General features: G+C 37.4%; 1 protein-coding gene across 1 annotated transcript; it reads right to left on the bottom strand.

The window, feature by feature from the left end:
• Nucleotides 1-12,896: 12,896 nt before the first annotated feature.
• LOC131225753 (putative glutaredoxin-C14) lies at nt 12,897-13,911 on the bottom strand. Its single transcript, XM_058221343.1, has one exon. It carries the CDS (start codon nt 13,431-13,433, stop codon nt 13,122-13,124), a length of 312 nt encoding a protein of 103 aa, XP_058077326.1. The 5' UTR covers nt 13,434-13,911; the 3' UTR covers nt 12,897-13,121.
• Nucleotides 13,912-19,274: the final 5,363 nt, after the last annotated feature.

Here is a 19,274-nt window from a genome sequence, read left to right as displayed (position 1 = left end):
GGGCTCAACTGAAGGAACAGGCTGGATCGAGACCTCAGAAATTGAATCCTCAACAACGGGAGCAGGATGTACCCGAGTAGGATGGGTAACTCGGGCGCCTCATCCACGGGCACCACGACCACAGGCACCACAGCCACGAGCGCCACGACCACGGGTGCCATGTCCACGCGTCAGCATTTACAAAATAATGACGACGCAAGGAATCAGGACAATTATAGGCTCAATACGGAGCGAAGGGAAGAATCTTGGGACATTACTTATCATATGTTCTTGGCAGACATGCGATGTTATCCTGAGTCATCTAAGAATACTTACTATGCTCTGATACTAACTCCTGTCACGCCCCAGACTCGGTAATCGGACTCACAAGGAACCCGATGGCCGGTTCTGGCCACAATAGCCTCCGTAGTACCCCATTCTCGGCTCCTAAGGCAGGTTTTGATCTTGGGATCCTATAAGGAGGATTTTCATAATAGTATAATCATTTTTAATGTGAGCATACCTAAGATTACAACAAGTACATCTAAGAATAACAAGGCACACATCGCAAAATTCACTATAAATTTGAACTTTAATAAGTTTACATCAGGTTCAAAAGAACATACATAAGGTAATAAGAAAAAGAGAGAAATCAGCAACACTGGAGTCCTCACTGCTCAACTCTACTCTACACCCTGATGTTATGACGCCTGCCTAGAATCTCCTGCACAGATCAATCGTGTATAAGCTTATAGAAGCTTAGAGGGTGGTGAAAGTGTGTGTCAATGGTGCATAGAAGAATAGTAGGAGATACAAGGAAAGAAACATCCTTAATGGGAATAACACTAGCCTTACCAAGGCTTATCATGAATACCATGCAATGAGTACTGGGAGCCATACCAAAGCAATGCATGAAGGGGCTTACACAGCCAATGCTAATGCAATGCAAGTAATGTCAGTGCTCATAATAAAACCATATGTCAAGTATATTTCCAATCATAAGGAAATCACCGGGGTCCATTACACTGCCGAATGACTACCGCTCTTACAGACCCCGCACAGTCAAACGAGCGTAAGAGACCTCACTACCCGCCTGTGGACAGCCAACCACCAACAAGGCCTGAAGGTAACGAACCCATTTACGAGCTGGTCAGACTCAGCCTAGCAATGCCTCCTCACACCAGGCAGGTAAGGCTACACCGCTATCCAACTGACTACACGACAGTGGGAGTCGTGGCCTAACGGTATAAGGCCCTTGTGCGCTCATATTTTTTACTCGGTCACGGCGTTAGAGTAGATCCTTGGCACCATGAAAGTTTTGAGAATTTCACTCATGGGCATCCTATGCATCCGGTATGCTCAAGTAATATTTTTGGTGTCCCATCCACGGATATCCCTGTGGAGGCAAGGCCCTGATGAAGCAAGGGTGGATACCCACATACTATGCAATACCAGATGCATGAATCACACAATCACCCATACATCAATCCTAAGCATTCATCGAGCTCCAGAGAGGAAAGCTCCATCCCTCAAGGAGATACCATCATGTCCTACACAATGGCACAACCATGGCCAATCACACCTCAACCAAGCATGCATATGATGCGTATGGGAGTGGGCCATAAAGATGAATAGGGGTGCCAATGAGGTGAAGATGAACTCTCTACCTAACTATGAAGGGTCTAGGTCCTTAACCAATCCCTCATAAGGAATACAACCTCTAGTGGGGGCCCATTTACCTGGGGTATCCCACGAGACTAACCATACAAACTACGGGCTTAAATAATATAGAGATGGGCCTAGCAAGAGATTAAGGTGGGCATTCAACCACACTTAGAGGGGGTCCAAAATGTGGACATTCAACCACCATTTCCCCAAGGCATAGCCAACCATAATCCATATAGGTACAAGGCCCAAGGCCCACATCTAAACCACATACATAAGCCCCACATAAAGGCATGAGAAAAAGGGTTCAATACTACCTTCAACAACATGGGCCTAAGGGGGGGAATCAAGGCCCAAGTCCCAATGGCCATAGGACTCATACATTTAGCTAAACTTAATGGGCAGCCCATGAGTACTAAAAAAAACATGGCCTAAAAATAAGTTTAAGTTGGGTGAAATGGGCCCCACTACATCATCTCAATAACTAGTGATTTAAGTGGGCATCCAAGGGCCCAATACCACCCTTATCTCAGCCCATAAGTCCAAAATGGTGAAGGGAAGCCCAACGTATGGCTGGCCAAGGTGGGACGTTCCAGCCCAACCTGGGCCCACAAGGAAATCCAAAAAATCTGGTATGTGTTTGGGTCCCACAAATGGTCATCAATGGGTGGCCCAATCATGCATCAATTAAGCCTAAGAGAGCACTAAAATATAAAGGGGCAGCAAATATCCAAATCCCTCAATGTGGTGGGTCCCTCATCGAATGAAAATCTACCCATATAATGTACATTTTGGCTTTCAGTCCACTTAGTTTCCTGGTCCTATTAAGGCCTAGAAACTTGTCCAAATGTCTGTGAATTATTTCTAAAAGGACCAGCATTACTTATAGGGAGCCCCACCAAATGGAGGAAGGGGTTTTGGTGCCCAACTAAGTGGGCCTACTGCTGGAATGTGGGCCCAGCAGCAGCCCATGGCATGGGCGTCCCATGGGGTGGGACGGTCCAAGGCCTAGATGGCCCCGCCAACCACATGCAACAAGGTGGGCTCCACACGTCCCAAGTGGGCCCCACATGGGACATCCACCTAGGGTGGACCCTCCCACATAGACCACTCCGAATGGGAGAATGGCCTGGATGAAACATATATCATGGTGGGCCTGCATGCTGGGACGGCCAGCCCCATGCTGGATGTCCCTAGCTGGACGTCCTGCATAGACCACTGGTCTAGCTCAATGGGCCCCACAATCATGGCCCAATGGGCCTCTATAACATCAGATGGTGGGCCCCAAAAGTCATACACAAAGTCAAATGGGCTGGGGCCCAAAAACTCCTATCATAGCAATGAGGACAATAAGGTTCAAAGGGAAATTCTGCAATTGCATGTTGCTGTCCTAAATTTGGGCACTCCATTGGAGTGGGTCCAGGGCCTCTAAAATTATGGAAATTGAGGGCCAAGGTCCATCATCATGTATACAACAAGATGGAGTCCAGAAAAGTGGCCCACCTATAGAAGAAATGTTTATGAATTAAAGTTTTTATTAGATTACATTGCTGGACTGCACAACAGAAAATTAAAGTAGTGTTGTCCCTGATTTGAACACCCCAAAGGGGTGGGCCCAAGTCCTCCAAAAATTGGAGAAAATTAATTCTAACCTCCCCATACAAGTGCACTACAAGGTAGGGCTCACAAAAGTGGCCCACCATTACAAAAACTATTATGTATTTATGGATTTCTAAACTACAATGTTGCTAGACAGTTCAGAAAATCTGGACTGTCCACCTCACTTGGGCCACTCCTTTGGGACCTCAATTAAGATCAGATGGAGGTAAATTTTAGGGTACATCTAGGTGGAGTCCACACCTTCAAGAAAAGTATATCAAATGGGTAGAAACAGTCCCTTAATTAGTCCAAAAATCTGACCCAAAACTCACCAGAAACTGTCCAGAAATTTTCTGGACAGCAACATGCTAATGAAATAAACTGAGTATATAATTCAAATCAAGGGGAAAACACCCCATGAAACCTGAGTTGTGGTCCACTATAGTGGGCCACAAAAACATACAGACCTATTCCTCATATAACAAATTCATTGCATATGCATCTAAAGAGGGCAACAAGTCATCACCATCCATGGAGTGGACTGCCATGGGCGTCCACCCCACTTGGACGATCTGGCTATTTCCTAGCCAAATGGTGGGTCACACACCTCATAAAAATAAGTGATTATTAAGAAAAAGAGAGTGAGAATCGGCCACCAGGGAAGGGGCTCCGCCACATTGAGGCCCTTCCCTTCCTCACAAACCACACATCTCACTATATTGATGGTATTACAAGATATACCCATGCATGCATCTTTAGATCAAAATCCAATAGTGAAGATGCCATCTTCATCAAGGATCAAGGGTCAAGATGACCTAAGGATCCTTTTAACTAAGAAAAGAAACCATGGTGGGTCCATGGAGAATGGCCCCACCCATGAGTTATGCCTGCACAAATGGATGGACCAATGGCCACATCCAAGAAGACATGGGGCCTCCACCATCATTTGATGGGCCCCACATGCTTCAAAAATGAGGTGAAGAGAAGAAATAAGAAGAAGGAATGTAGATCCTAAGATTCTAAGTACATGCACACCCACCTACAAGGTCTTCAAGTAAACACCTCCAAGATGGTCTTCAAGCTCCAAGGTACATGGATCTAAGGTTGAGATCTTTCTTTAAGGGTTAGATGGGGGATTATATGAGTGAAAGTGAGCTGGAATAATAGAGGAAAGTTTCTAGAGAAGAAGAGAAGAGACGAGAGAGAGAGAGAGAGAGAGAGAGAGAGAGAGAGAGAGAGAAATGAGAGGGAAAAAGAGAGAAAGAGGATTTTAAGGCAAGAAATGATGAGTTTCTCCTAGAGAAGGGAAAAATCTGAATTTTGCTAGAAAATAGGGGCTTAGGATAGAGAAATGCATCATAGTTTTTCTAAGAAAGAGAGCAATCATTGCCTAGGTTTAGGCAAGTCCATCATACTAGCTATAAAAAAAGGGGTAGGGTAGCTTGTAGGTTAAGCTAGGTGATGATGGGATTCCAGGGTGGGTTTTAACTAGGAAAACGTGCACAAGCACCAAGTGGGTTCCACATCATGATCAGTTGCCCAAATAATGCACAACTTATAGCTTTTGATGGACATGTCAGATTCACGCACGAGACACGGCGTTGGAACCGCAACGACAAAGCGGACAAGATGGCATAGGTTTCAGCTCAATCCGAATTGGGTCTACGTGACCGGACTTAAGGATGACCGCAAACACTATTTAATAGTCACAGGTTGCCGAAATTCGACTGGTAGGACCGCGGGACCAAGATAAACGAGATGCATACTCACACACACACATGCACACATGCGAACTTGGGTCGGGTCTTACACTTCTTCACTTGGTTTCCTTAAATATTGGGGACTCGAGATCTTTAATGTGGTCGCCTAATATCCATCCCTTGCTTTGGTGATCTTCAAGCATCAATTGTATGCTTTTAACACTCTTTTCATTCCAAGCTCTCAGATTCATCTCACAAGACAAACATTCATAAAATATATCTATTAAGCATTATCATGTTCATAAAACCAAGATATAAACAGGGGGAAATATGCAATATTTGACACTTAACAAGAGGCCAAGGTTGATGCTATTGAAGTGGGTTCGATGCCATCGAACATCACTCGATGCAATCGTCAATGCCCAGCATATATTCATTTTGTTGTTGGATTGTTTGGCCTTGGTTTCGATGTAATCGAATTAGGTTCGATGCCATTGAAACAATCCTTGATTGTATATCAATGCAATCGTCAGGACATGAAGTTTTACATGTATAGTTCATCTTTTCACCAATACTTAAAATATTTTAAACTAAGCTTACCAATGGTTTTTCAAATACATTTGTGGGTAGGTTTAAGTTCTTATGGATGGGGTCATATACTTCAAGAGTTTGGTTAAGGAAGTGAGGCTTTGTTTACATATGTAGAGTACTCTAACTTCTTCAATTGATGAGTCTTTGGTTTTGTAGTCTTCAATTTGGGGCTCACTTGACATATGGACTCAATACTCATGTATATTGACAAACAAGGGCACTTTCAGTTACTGCTTCATCATCACTGCCATCTGATTTATAAATCCAAATGCGACATCCCAAGGCTGTGAGTTAACTCCAGCGAAATTGGCATGCATAGTGTTCAGGAACAAAGGTAATTGAGTACTTGGCCCAGCCTCACCTTGGTCTACTGTAGGAGGAGGATGTATAGGAAATTGAGGAATTTCTTCATCCTCATCACCATCTACTATATTTTCATCTTGCTCCCTTTATGTCGACCCTTCTATAACTATAATGGTGACATCTATTACTGGTTCACGAGGAATGGTAGTGCTAGTAGATGGTATTAAATCTCGAAGGCTGAGTGTCTTCTTAGGTGGCATAATTTCCCTGTAAGGAAGTTAGATTATGACTTTGTAAGTTCATAAAATAATATTTAAATATTTATATTTTAATTCTAATGAATTTCAAGAAAAAAATTACTTAATTACTTTAATAAAGTTCAAACTGAACAAGTCAGATTGTTGTAGCTTGTTACTATTCTAATTAATAGTTTACCTACTTCTAAATTTTAGTTTCTGTCCAAAATTTTCTGGGTATTTTTTTCTTAAGTTTATAATATCTCTGTAAAATTTTAGATATATATTCCAACCACAAAAACTATTAAAATTCATGTAGTCATACCTATGTAAAATTTGATGAATTTTGACCAGCCTATACTAACTCCCTGAATCAGCATAATCAGTATCATATTTGAATTTTAAAATTATTTTTATTTTAATTTAGACTTTTATATCTTCAATCAGGATTTTGAATCTCCTTGATAGGAATTGTATTTTAATAGTTATGAGTTTTTGAAGTCAAGTGATTTATGTTGTCCATTGTCGTCCATCAGGACACTATAACTTAAATTACCTTAAAATTCAACAAAGTCCAGATTCATGTTTTAAAATTATGAATTCTATAACTAAAGTTAGTCTCCACATTAAAATCATCAATCATGGATCTTAGGTTGGGTTTCTAAGTTTCATACATCACAACAATTAAAGATCTTATGTGTTGCATCTCTTGACATGATCAAAGGAAATTTTCAAATTTGAACTTGATAGACACATCATCATTTATGGAATTTTAACTTTTAAACCGAAAATCAGAATAACTTAAATTGTGTAACGTAGGTCACCGACCATTATCTGGTGAATTGTTACAAAAAAATTCAGATTAAAATTAGTACATTTACTTGGGTTTTCATCGCTACTGAGAGGGGAAAAATCCTGCTATCCAACAACTGTTTATATAATTTACAGCCTAGTGTTTAAATTTTCATAATGTATCTGCAACTTGGATCATCATAAAATTTTATGGGGTTGTTTAGGGGTATGTACATGACTCCCAAAAAAATCTAGAATTTTTTCTTTAAAAAAAGCAATAATTTGATCAGAGACACTAAATTGGTCTATATTTTCATTGTACAATGTGAAAATTTGTTAGAAAATTAGAAATATCTTCCTTGGACTTTAAAATTTAGGGAAGACATTGTCCTGGACCTGAAAAACAAGTCCTAGTAAGTTTGAGATTTAATTGCCTATTTATTTTTTAACCAAGCAATGGAGGCCAAATTTTAAGTCTCTAATTTTAGGGAACCTACTAATTATTCTCCAACCATAACCCACATGTTATTTAATCAGGAAATTTCCTCTGATACCATTCTGTCACGCCATGAAATTCGGATACGGAGTGTGCACCCTCAAACCTGATTCACGGCATATGACTTATACACCATGTATACTAAAACCATTCCTTCATACCATTTTCCAAGGCTTAGTTAAAATGTACAATAAGTTTTCAAACTCAAACCTTAAGCAAAACATCTCACATTCATTTATTTCAATCACATAGACATATATCCACCATCATGATCATTTATGGGCATTCAATCCACATATTGATAACATTCACAAAAGTTAATCACAATACCACAACCCACCTATTTGGGGCTTTATTAAACCATTCACTAAAAGAGCTTTAACTATTCATAACTTTTAGTTACTCAACTTAAAATTTATTCAAAGATATAATTAAGGGAATAACATGAGTTCAACTACATATATTAGTGATTTAACATATTCAACTCATCTTCATCAAGATAGAGTCATGGCCCTTGTGAATTGTCCACTAGTTTATCTTCCTACCCTGAAACTTGAGTAGTTGTTTCATCGTCCACTAAATATGTAAAGTTTTTCCATTGATAAAATATCAGTTTACCAGGCCCAGTGAGTGAACCCATTATGGTTCATGCACATCATAATTAAAATAGAAATGCATAAATGCCATGAAATGCTTGGATGCGTGAATGCATCAAGTAAGTTGATCAGTCCACTTGCTTGAGTTGAATCCTATCAACCCGCATATCTTCCTTTTGGGGTAGGCTTACACCATCTTGTTAGGCTTTCATATATTGTGAGAATCCAGGGATGGTCACCCAGTACTTAAGTACCTACAGGTCATCTAGAGAGTGCCCCCAAGTAGTTGATATAACAACATATGGCATTTCAATTCTCAACAAATTCAACAAACATTCAATACAAAATATCACAATCATCAAAACAATATTGACATGATTATTTTAATAATAATGGAGAGGAAACATGTTGTGAGCACTTACCAATATTTTGGTAATGTAGATTCCGAGATGTTATCCCAAAATTAATCAAGTGACAACCACCTAAATACATAATACAATCATTTATATTTATGTTTTTCAGTGGTTTATATAATTTGTCTTAACTTGTTAATATGACGATCAAACCCATATAGAATTTCAAATGATCTTTTATATATATATATATATATATATATATATATAAGAATTCACATAGATGGCATAGATCGGATCTGATACATCCGATAATCCATTAATCATATGGGACAAATCTAAGCCATCCATCGACATCAAAAAATTTCAGATTAATAATGGGTCAATAGATCACTTAGATTTAGACCATTTATGTTTCCCAAAAAAGAAATTGATTCAAAGTATCATAAATACAATCATAACCTTTCATCCTCGTGGCCTATCAAATGGTCAAATCTACCCATATTTTCTAGACAACAATTTATATTTATTCTAGAATGAGCATGCGTAAGGGGATTTGATCTGATCTGTCCGATCACCATTTTATATTTAAGGTAAAAATGGTCCTTATAGTTAAATCTGATAAAAATGGCTTGTCCACTGATCAGATTGATCTGAAATTTAAGGCAATAATATCTTTTGATGCTTAGGATCAAATAACCCGTTCATATCTATCTTAATATAGTTAGATGTCAGCAATTAATTTTAATCTTAAAATATTATTGACCAAATCTAAAATTATAAAGCACACTTTGTTAAAATTTCTCTACACACATATATAACGATCATGTGGATTATCCACACCATCTATTGCATAGATCGTGAAGAAATTAACAAAATAACATAAAAATTAAAAAGATCGGGTTGGAACTTACCTGATCAAGCCCTCTTAGAATCTATTTCTTTTTAAAGAAGGTTTTTCTAGAAAAGATGGGATGAGCACATCACATCCTATTATTACTGCTCCAGGAATTGCGATGGGAAGAGTTGATCCCTTGTCCTCTCTCTCAACCAAGAGTATCTCTACTAGCTCAAGTATTGACTTGTTTTTTTTTTTTTTTCTTAATTAAAAATAAAATATTTATTATTTTAGTTTTAAGTGCACAAAAATTCAGGGTCGTTACATTTAGGGTTTAGGATTGGGGTTTGGTTGACCATTTCATTAGTTTAAACTCAATAACTTATTAGCTTGGGGTGAGGTGTTTACAGAGTGATCCCAACATGTTTTCTCTTAATAAAATTAATGTAGTGTTTTCTGTGTTAATTGTTTAATGTTTATATGGGTGATTTAGAATGATTTATTACTTGTTCCTATTTACCTTTTTTAAATGTATAACTGCTTATAATTTGTAGTTGTTGTCAAGTTCCTTATCATATGATGAATGATTTTTTTTATTTTTTATTTTTAAGTTTAATGAATGAATCTAGCATGCTGAGTACACAATCTATAATAGTCATGCCTAGGGACCACCCGAATGAAAATTTGTTCCCGGTAGCCATGTTTCTAGATGCCGACCTAGCCCATGCTTACCAATAAGTAGATGCCTTCCCAAGCGGCGGATGCGAGCCTTACCCATGCCAACCCATAGGTAAATGCCTTCCTAAGTGGAAGATGTGTGTTGAAGAAATTCCAACTCAAGCAAGTGGATATAAATTCCCACTTGAAGCACTCTTACATTGCAATTAATTACCATCTATTCATTTTAATTCATGTTTTTGTTATATATTAATTTAATTGGATGAACCATGCTGAGATTTTTCACTAGGGCTGGTCAGCTTATGTTTTATTGATGGAAAAACCATACAGATGTAATGGATGTTGAGCCTGTAGTGGAAGAGCAGGCAGACATGACTGAGCCAGTGGATGACGACCGATGGGATATGTGGCCTGTAAATAACGGAAAAAGAATTAGTTGCATTGGATTGATTTTAATTTATCTATTTGATTATTTCATACATATTTATTCTCTTATTCGATTATTTCAAACATATTTATTCACTTAGATTAGTTTTTGTTATTTAATTAGTGGGAATGCAACATTGGCATAAAATTTGGGTTGGTTGTGTTGAACATGACTTTAAATGTGTGAGTTGATTATATTGAATTAAGGTCCCAAGTGGGTGGGCCATTAGACTTTTAATTGGGACTTTATAAATTAAAGTTGTTGATTTAATGTATGGGAATGTTTGTACATGAAACTTAGAATGGACAATATGAAGATAGTAATAGACTTTGAATAAATTATGTTTTACTAATTTTCGTACACTTAAGTATACAAGCTGCGTTGCGGGACTTAGGTATGGGATACATGCTTAGTACCCAAAATCCAGGTCGTAACACATGCTATCCATGGTGTGTCAACATGTAGGCCTCCAGCACGCTGTCACGTGGGCAGTTGTATGGGCCACAAACGCTGTCCACGGTGGATAGCAGTGTGAGACCCAGCATGCTGCCACGTGGGCAACCATATGGACCAACGAGGTGTCCACTATGGACAGTTGGGTGGCCCCCGCACACCGCCCTTATATAACTCGACTAGCTGGGCCCCACTTGTAGTGAATTTTGAAAGTGAACCTCGCCTTGATGTATGTGTATTCTGCGTGCACAATATAAATTCATTAATTTAATTTTTGTACACTATTTGTTGTCTCATGATGGTGGTATAGACCCCTCAAACATATTGATCCAACTAATACCACAATGGTGGGCCCCATTTATGTTTTAAAATCTAATTTTGAGCCGCCCCACCCTGCAATCATGATCAATAGATTAGACTCCACCTTGTACAAAAATCATGTAATAAATGTGTATTATTCTTGATAAATATCGGCAGTTAGCTATATAAATTTATGAAATCTAATGATGGGTCCCACACATGTCAATAGTACCTTAAAGGTGGGCCCTACCATACATGCATAAGTAACTTGGTAAACCCATATAGTATGTCGAAGCTTTTAGTGTGTGCGATGATATATGTGAGGTGATGGACTTATTTATGTATTGTGAGGATCTGCCTCATACTTTGTCTCGTGCCTTAAAATGGTCTCTTCAAATGGACGAGCAGTGTGAATGAAATATATATATCATGGTGGAGCCCACGGAACTTGGTTGCGTTACTTCAATAGCAAGATAGCTAGTGGAGCCGTCCGTAGCCAATCCGCGTTCCCTCACGGGCAACCTGTGCCTAAGTTGGCAACCATGCACTCACACTCACAGGAGTACACCTGGCACGTAGAAGTGGTACCCCATTACATAGTGAGGTACAGACGTGTACAAAACTACAAAATGCTGATATTCTTCCTCACGGAAAACAGTGACATTACGCCTTTTTGGACTAAGGGATATGGAAGAATACCATGCCTCGCTGTTATACATCAAAGCCACTCTGTCCATCAGCTGATAGCCATGATTTCATCAGCAAGTATATTAATATATAAGCCTGATTAACAACTCACACGGGCAATGTTAATGAGAACAATGTAAAATTGCTCCAAGAACCATTAAGTTTTCATGGTGTGGCCTCATCATGTCTTTATCAATTAATCTTATTTTTTGCACACACCTGATCAATGGGTTTGATGAAAGATATCATAATAGCCCCATACATATACCTTTGTTGGTTGCCATAATCCCCATTGTTCCATGTGTTGTCGCGCTATCTACGTTGTGAATTTATCTAAATTTATCAGTCAGGGCTTAACATAGAGGTAAAAAAAACACGGATGGATAGAGTGGATTTTACATTTACAGACAACACTAGAGATAATCCAAGATGACTGTTCTAATCGCTCATATATGAGGATCAATAAGTTATCATTGTGCAGTTTTATCTGTGGGGCCCAAGTGAAGTACTCAATTATAATCATGAGATTTTGGGCGTGGTTGGGTCTGCTGTGGATTGCGCTTGGCCTATGGTTAACCTAATTGGACGATCACAACCGTACAATTAGAGCATGCAAAACAGACTGTAAGATTACCTTTTCCTCTTGTTATTTTGCATGTCCTTAATTGTATGGTTATAGTTATCCGATCGTGGATATTTTTGGGATATGTGCATTCTGTTTTGGATTCCTCTTATCAAAGAGCCTTAGCTGATCATAGGCTGTTTAATTTGGGCCCCACATAGTAATTCAGACCGATGTAAGGCACTTGTACTTAAATTGGTCTTCTACAAGAAAGAGATCTATTAGCATGAGATTGAGTTGACAACAATTAGGTATATTCATTCTCAAAAATGAATCCTTAGGTTAAACTAGTCAAAGATAAATGATTAGGAGAGTTGCCCCTTCTGACCCACCACAACATGATCCACACTGTTCACATGAAAGGCCCACCAGAAGTGGACCACATGAAAAAAATCACCCTCCACAGGCATCCTCATTGTCCATTTAAATCACATTTATGTGGACAACGAGATTTGATGACTGAGAATTCTTCATGTGGCCCTTCTACAGTAAAACCTCCTAGACAAAGGTAAGCAGCTTGGGGAAGCTTGTAGAGGTAAGCCTCACTAGCAAATTTCATCACACAAATAACCCATTCAAGAAGCAAGAGAGATAAGTAACTCTTTATTAATATTTCCAACTCAACAAAACGGATAAGATAGTACATGTAAAACATAAGAAAAAGCTAAAACTGCTATGCACTTATTATTATTATTATTTTACTTATATAACATTCCCTTATGGAATGCATAACCAAAGCAAGAAACCTCTATACATGTAAAGTACTCGTTCTCTTGCATATGGTATCATAGCCGGATTTAATAATACTAAAGCCAAATAGCTCCAGCTGCTCTAAGCAACGGGATTAATTTACCACTTAGGTGGCGAGACATAACCTCTTTGGTAGACCCTATCAGTTGACCGCCTATAAACACTGCCGGTACAGGTGGGGTTTGGTCCATTAGCTTGATGAGCGCCTTCTCCATTTCCCTCCCTCTTGGTTCCTCATCAAGCTCATGAGTGGCAACATGGACCCCAAGGTCACAGAAGAGCCTCTTGATCGTATGGCACATGCAACATGAACTCATGCTAAAGATCACCACTGCGTTTTGGGAGGACAATTTAAGAACCCTGTCCATCTTAGCAATAGAAGAAGCTCTTCTCCCTTCTTATTCAAATAGAATTGGGAAGTTATCCGAACGTTGGATTGATCCGGATAAGATGTATTCGAATGCGTTGTCTATGAAGCTCGGCTAAGTAATGTAGTACTATGGTCCAAAAACAGAAGGTAGTGATCAAACGAAGGAGGGTGAAAAAAAGTCCTCCAAAGATTACACGGAAACCTAAATACCAAGAACCCAACTCCAAATGATTCAATCTCAAGGTGAGAAATCAAGAAATAGAAAAGAAAGGAAAAAGTTCAGTGGTATGGGGCTTGTTGTAGTCCAATATCAAGAATGAGGATTGGAAGGCCTTAATCTTATCGTCCAAACGATTGAAAAACTGAAAGGTGTAGGATTTCTCACTATTTGAATAGAACAGCGGGAAACTGAAGTTGGAAAGAGAGCGAACGGCCTGAAACTTTGAACACAATTGGGGTATGGTGCGATGAACCTTAGGTCCTTATGTTACTTATTTATACATGTCCATGGGCCATCTTGGACTGCATTTTTTTAATTTGGAAAACAAAAAGAGAATGTTCTTTTAGATATTTGGTCATGTGTCCATATATCCCTTATCATTTTCTGACAGTGACACTAGCTTCTATCGGAATATGGCATTGCACCGTATGGATTGTGAGGTTTTGTAGCTCCACATGCACTAGATGTATCAACTTCGAACATATGTGGGGCATCCATGGTGGCACGTGTTGGGTCTATGGTGAAGTTGTAAACATGTGAAATATTAGGTTGTGCACCTCATCAGGTGGGCCATGTGTACATTTAACGTGGACCATTGGAAATTTTCTGAGAACCATCTGTTTTCTTTTCTTATGCCGTGGCCAATCTGATGATCGGACTAGTATGATTTTTTTCGTATTGTCACCTCTACTGTGGGGGCTACCTGATGTAGCTCTCGGATGTTCCATACGCCAACAAGGTTAGAATGTGCGGTGTGTGCAGGCATGCAGGTGGAGTGTTCAAGCGTAATAGAGTAGCCTGCGTGTACGGAAGAAGCAACGAAATTGCGGTGGTGGTTGAAACGGAGCGACAGTTTTCCCGTCTATTCGAGAATAACAAAAAATGCCCTTCACTTTTCCTTTGACGATAAGGGTTCATAGCTATTTTAAAGTTGGCGAGTGGTGCTGGGTTTGGCCGACACGATCACGTTCGATGCCATTGCTAAATTTTTATCATTAAATGTTAGTTAAATGGTTTGCTCTGTCTGCATGCAGGTAGAGCCCTGCTCATCCACATTAAAGTATATGTGCCAATATGATACATGTGCGAGCAATTCCTAGCTTTCACTGGGTGGGCTACACGGATGAAATCCATAATGAGCATAATGATGGACAGGTAAAACAATGTTTTTCTAGCCATCTTTTTTTTCCTTTTTAAATATTGTAGCCTCATTGAGGAGCCAAATTTATTTTTTTGGTACATAAACCTAGGACTTTTTACATAAGTACACACCAGGCTTACGGGAGCTTAGAAATAACATCACCTTTTAAATCATTAATTTTTTATCTGATAATTATTTAATTTTTCATTTGATGAAAATGCCTTACATTGGGCCTTGTGTTAATAAAAGCTTTTGCAACTCGTTTCCTAGCCCTGGCCCTTCTTTTACTTTTTACTTTCTGGCTAACTCTTCTTTTACCACTACATTTCGATGATCTTTCATCCAACTATTTTCTAATACATTTTCATGCTTTTTAACTATTATTTTTTCTTTCTTTTTTCTTTTTTATAAAACCACCGCATCAAAAAAATGAGTTCAAGCTTATTTGGGAAGAAATGAGATAATTAAAAATATTACAAAAAATTCACTTTTAGAAGATGATTCTTTTTTCCTTAAAAAATGTTCGTGAGCTTGACATTGAGTCCAGTGTGGAAAAGTCAAACGATGTCCAAATAAAATGATTTCTATCTCATTTCAAAGATCATCAAAGTATCTTTCTAATGAACCTAAGATCGCCTTGATCTCACCTATTGAGAGGTAGTTATGGCCATTTTTGTCAGATCGTACAGTGTAGAAATGAACGCTAATATCATCATGGACTTGGGCCCATTTTTTAAAGGAAAAAACTGTGTCTAAATGAGATTATTCCATTCTCACTTGAAAGTTCATCAAATTATCTTATAAACAAGCCTAAGATCACTCCGATCTAACTTGCTACAAGGGAGTTATGACCATTTTTATGTAATCATGTGATGCTAGAAATGGGGCGGAATAGTTGGCAAATACTAATATGAACTTTGGGTCTACTTTTGAAAGGTCAAATGGTATTACATGTATCCCCTTTTACAAGTCGAATCAGCGTGATCCAAGGCTCATTGGAAAGATAATTCAACGAAGTTTTAAATAAGACTAGAATCATCTCATTTTGATACCATTTGACCTTTTAAAAGTAGGCCCAAAGTCCATAATAGCGTTCAGCAAGCATTCTGCCCCGTTAACATCATCGCATGATTACACGAAAATGGTCATAACTCCGTCATAATAGATTAGATCAGGGCGATCTTGGGCTCGGTGGAAAGATAATTCAACGAGCTTTCAAATGAGACTAGAATAAACTCATTTAGACACCATTTGGCCTTTTAAAACTATGTCCAAAATCCATGTTCGAAATTTTTTTATGTTTACTCAAATTTGGGTCAAGTTTTGAATAGTCAAATGGTGTCTAAATAAGATGATTCTTGTCTCATTTTAAGGGTTGTTAAATTATCTTTCTAACGAATCTAAGATTGCCCTTATCTGACTTGTAACGACCGATTTATGATCATTTTCATAAGATCTCGCGTGTTGGAAATGACTTCTAGCTTATGCGAATGCGAGTATGTACTCAAAGTGAATTAGACAATATATTAAAAATGATTGCAAAGGTGTACTAGAAGAGAACGTGACAATGTACCAAAAACTAAAGCAATAATGTACCAGAAGCAAATGTCATAGTGTACCGAAAGAGAACGTGATCATTTGCATTTCTAGCATCGTGCATTGTCATGAAAATGGTCATGACTCCCTCGTTATAGGTTAGATCAAGGCGATCTTATGATCATAAGAAAGATAATTTGATAAACTTTTAAATGATACTGGAATTATCTAATTTGGAAACCATTTTACCTTTCAATAGTGGGCCTAAGGTCTATGATGGCGTTTGCTAACTTTTCCGTCTCATTTCCATCTTTGTATAATCCCATAAAATGGTTATAACTCCATTGTTATAGTTTTGATCATAGTAATCTTAGACTTTTTAAAAAAAGATAATTTTATGACCTTTTAAATGAAACTGCAATAATCTCATTTAGACATCATTTGACCTTTCAAATTCAGGCCCAAACTCCATTTTGGTGAACACTTAGTATTTACCCTTCAAATTGGGCTAATTTAAAAAGGTCAATCAGGTCCAAATGAGATGACTTTATTCTCATTTGATAGGTCATCAAATTATCTTTCTATCAAGTCTAAGATCACCCAGATCTAACCTATAACGGGGGAGTTAGGGTCATTTTCATCAGATCGAGTGATGCTCGAAACGGGAACAATCACGTTTGCTTTCGGTACATTGTGTTGTGGAATTTGGTTTGTGTATGTTTATATTATGAGACATGGCCTAGGATATGAGATTGGGTTTTTCCCAATGATTGATCTAGAAGGATGACAACCCTAAGTGCAGGGCTACGATATAATTTTTACTCGGTGAAACTGAGATCGAATCCTAAGGAACTTATACTACTGCGTTCTCAAAACACTTTAGAAATAGAAATAATTATGAAATTTGAATTAGAAGAATTAATAATGAAAATCTAAGTAATGTAGAGAGGAAATCAATAAAATCAACCCTAAGTTATTAATTCAGTTCCCATATGAAGCCCCAACTTATTGATCGCAGCGAATCCAAAGTATCTATCGTGCCATTGTTATAATTAAACTAAACTCAAACAACAACATGAAAAATAACTTAAAACTGAAAGATTGAAGCAGAAGAATGGCTCCATAAAAGCTCTGTCATCTCTTGCTCTCTCCCAAACCTTAATTCGTGTTTAAAATAACTTAAATCACTCATTTAAATAGAAAAATTATGCACCGACTTGCCATCGACTTTAATTTTTTACACTTTTGTTACGCTTCAATCGACCAACGAGGGCGTTCATTGCACCAAAATCGCACTGAATTGATCTGAAGGTTCCTTCTAATTGCAGTCAAATTTCTGCAAAACCTTTCTGAATTCTTTGCCTCCTTTCAGATACACCAAACCTACCTTCGGAGTCACCGAACATTACTTCAGTCACACCTAACAGTCAAGCCAAATTTACTTTGAAAATCATTGTTTATTGTTGGACTGTTGTTAGCACTTTCGGTCAAACAAAACATGACTCAGCTAGGACCAAACAGTTTGTTAATTTTATTATTTGACTTTGTGATTTTTCAAACTTTTTTCTATCTTTAGTACTTGATTTTATTGGATCTTTGGTACTTGAAATCTTCATCTTTTAGTTACCAAATCTCCAATTCTTCATTGCCTTTGAGCTTGATCTCTTTTAGAGCTTTAAATTATCCATTTAAGCATGTATTCAAATTTAGATCCAAAATCACCTTGCTTGTGAAAAAAATATTTCTTATTATATCAATTTAGTACTTGAATGTAAATGAAACTCATGCAATTAAGTAGATAAGTATGTAATATTTAAGTCTCAATACACCCACCAACCAACATTTTGCTAGTCCCAAGCAAAACATGCAAAAGATATTTTGAAAATAAATGAATAACTTCCTATAAAGTCAAGAAATTCTAAAAACAATCTAGATTATAAAAACTTAAAGTACATTATTAGAGGGCACAACTTTCACCTAAACTCTAGCACTTGATAAATATGCAATATCTAAGCCTCAACACACCCGCCAACCAATTTTTGCTAGTCCCAAACAAAATATGTAAAAGATATTTCGAAACTAAATGAATAGGTTCCTATAAAGTCAAGAAATTCTAAAAACAATCTAGATTATAGAAATTCAAAATTCAAAGTACATTAATTGAGAGCACAACTTCTACCTAAACTCTAACACTCAGTAAATATCATAATCAAATTCAAAACGTTAATCTTATAAAAAAAATAAAAATAAAAATTCTAAACATTGAGTTCGATGGGTGCATAGTGAAATCTAGACTTAACAAGAGGTTTAGCTCTTTACTGTCATGATAATATTGATAATTGAACGAGTATTCATAATAAAGAAAGCCTAAAACAAAACTTGTCTTACAGTTCAATACTCTAATCTTCTAGCTTTTAATTTTTCCATTGACGACTTTTACACTATTATCTAGCTTTCTCTTTTTTTTATGTCCATTAAAATATTATTTTCTTATTTTTTGTTTTCATGGATACTTCAATAGATATCCCTTTTCGACTATAGCAATTTTTTTAGCTGATTAATTTTTCCTCTTTCTTTTTTTTTTTTTTAATTTTTTTTTATTGAACATGATGGACAAATTTCTCAAGCATGGTACCTATCATTCTTAGTAATCATCAAGTTAACAATTCAATATTAAACTTTGAAACTTTAATGTGTAAGTTGGATATGACATGTGAATTACATGATTCAATCAATATTTAAACTTTACAATGAAGAATTAATAACATCAAACTCGACTTTGAAATCTATCAAATAACTAGAATCCAACCTTCAAAAATCCTCAACAATGGTGTTTTTTCATTCTAATCTTTAGATTATCTTCAAAATCACTTAATTTCACAGAAAAATTTTAAAGTGTTTTTTTTTTTTTTTTTTTTTTTTTTTAAAGCCAAAAATTTCAA

The sequence above is a fragment of the Magnolia sinica genome, chromosome 14, assembly GCF_029962835.1.
Source record: "Magnolia sinica isolate HGM2019 chromosome 14, MsV1, whole genome shotgun sequence".
NCBI lineage: Eukaryota > Viridiplantae > Streptophyta > Magnoliopsida > Magnoliales > Magnoliaceae > Magnolia > Magnolia sinica.
This window is presented reverse-complemented; position numbering and strand designations above follow the sequence as displayed.

Excerpts from the sequence above, each read along its gene's own strand:
- LOC131225753 (XM_058221343.1), bottom strand. The coding sequence starts at position 13,433 with ATGGACAGGGTTCTTAAATTGTCCTCCCAAAACGCAGTGGTGATCTTT.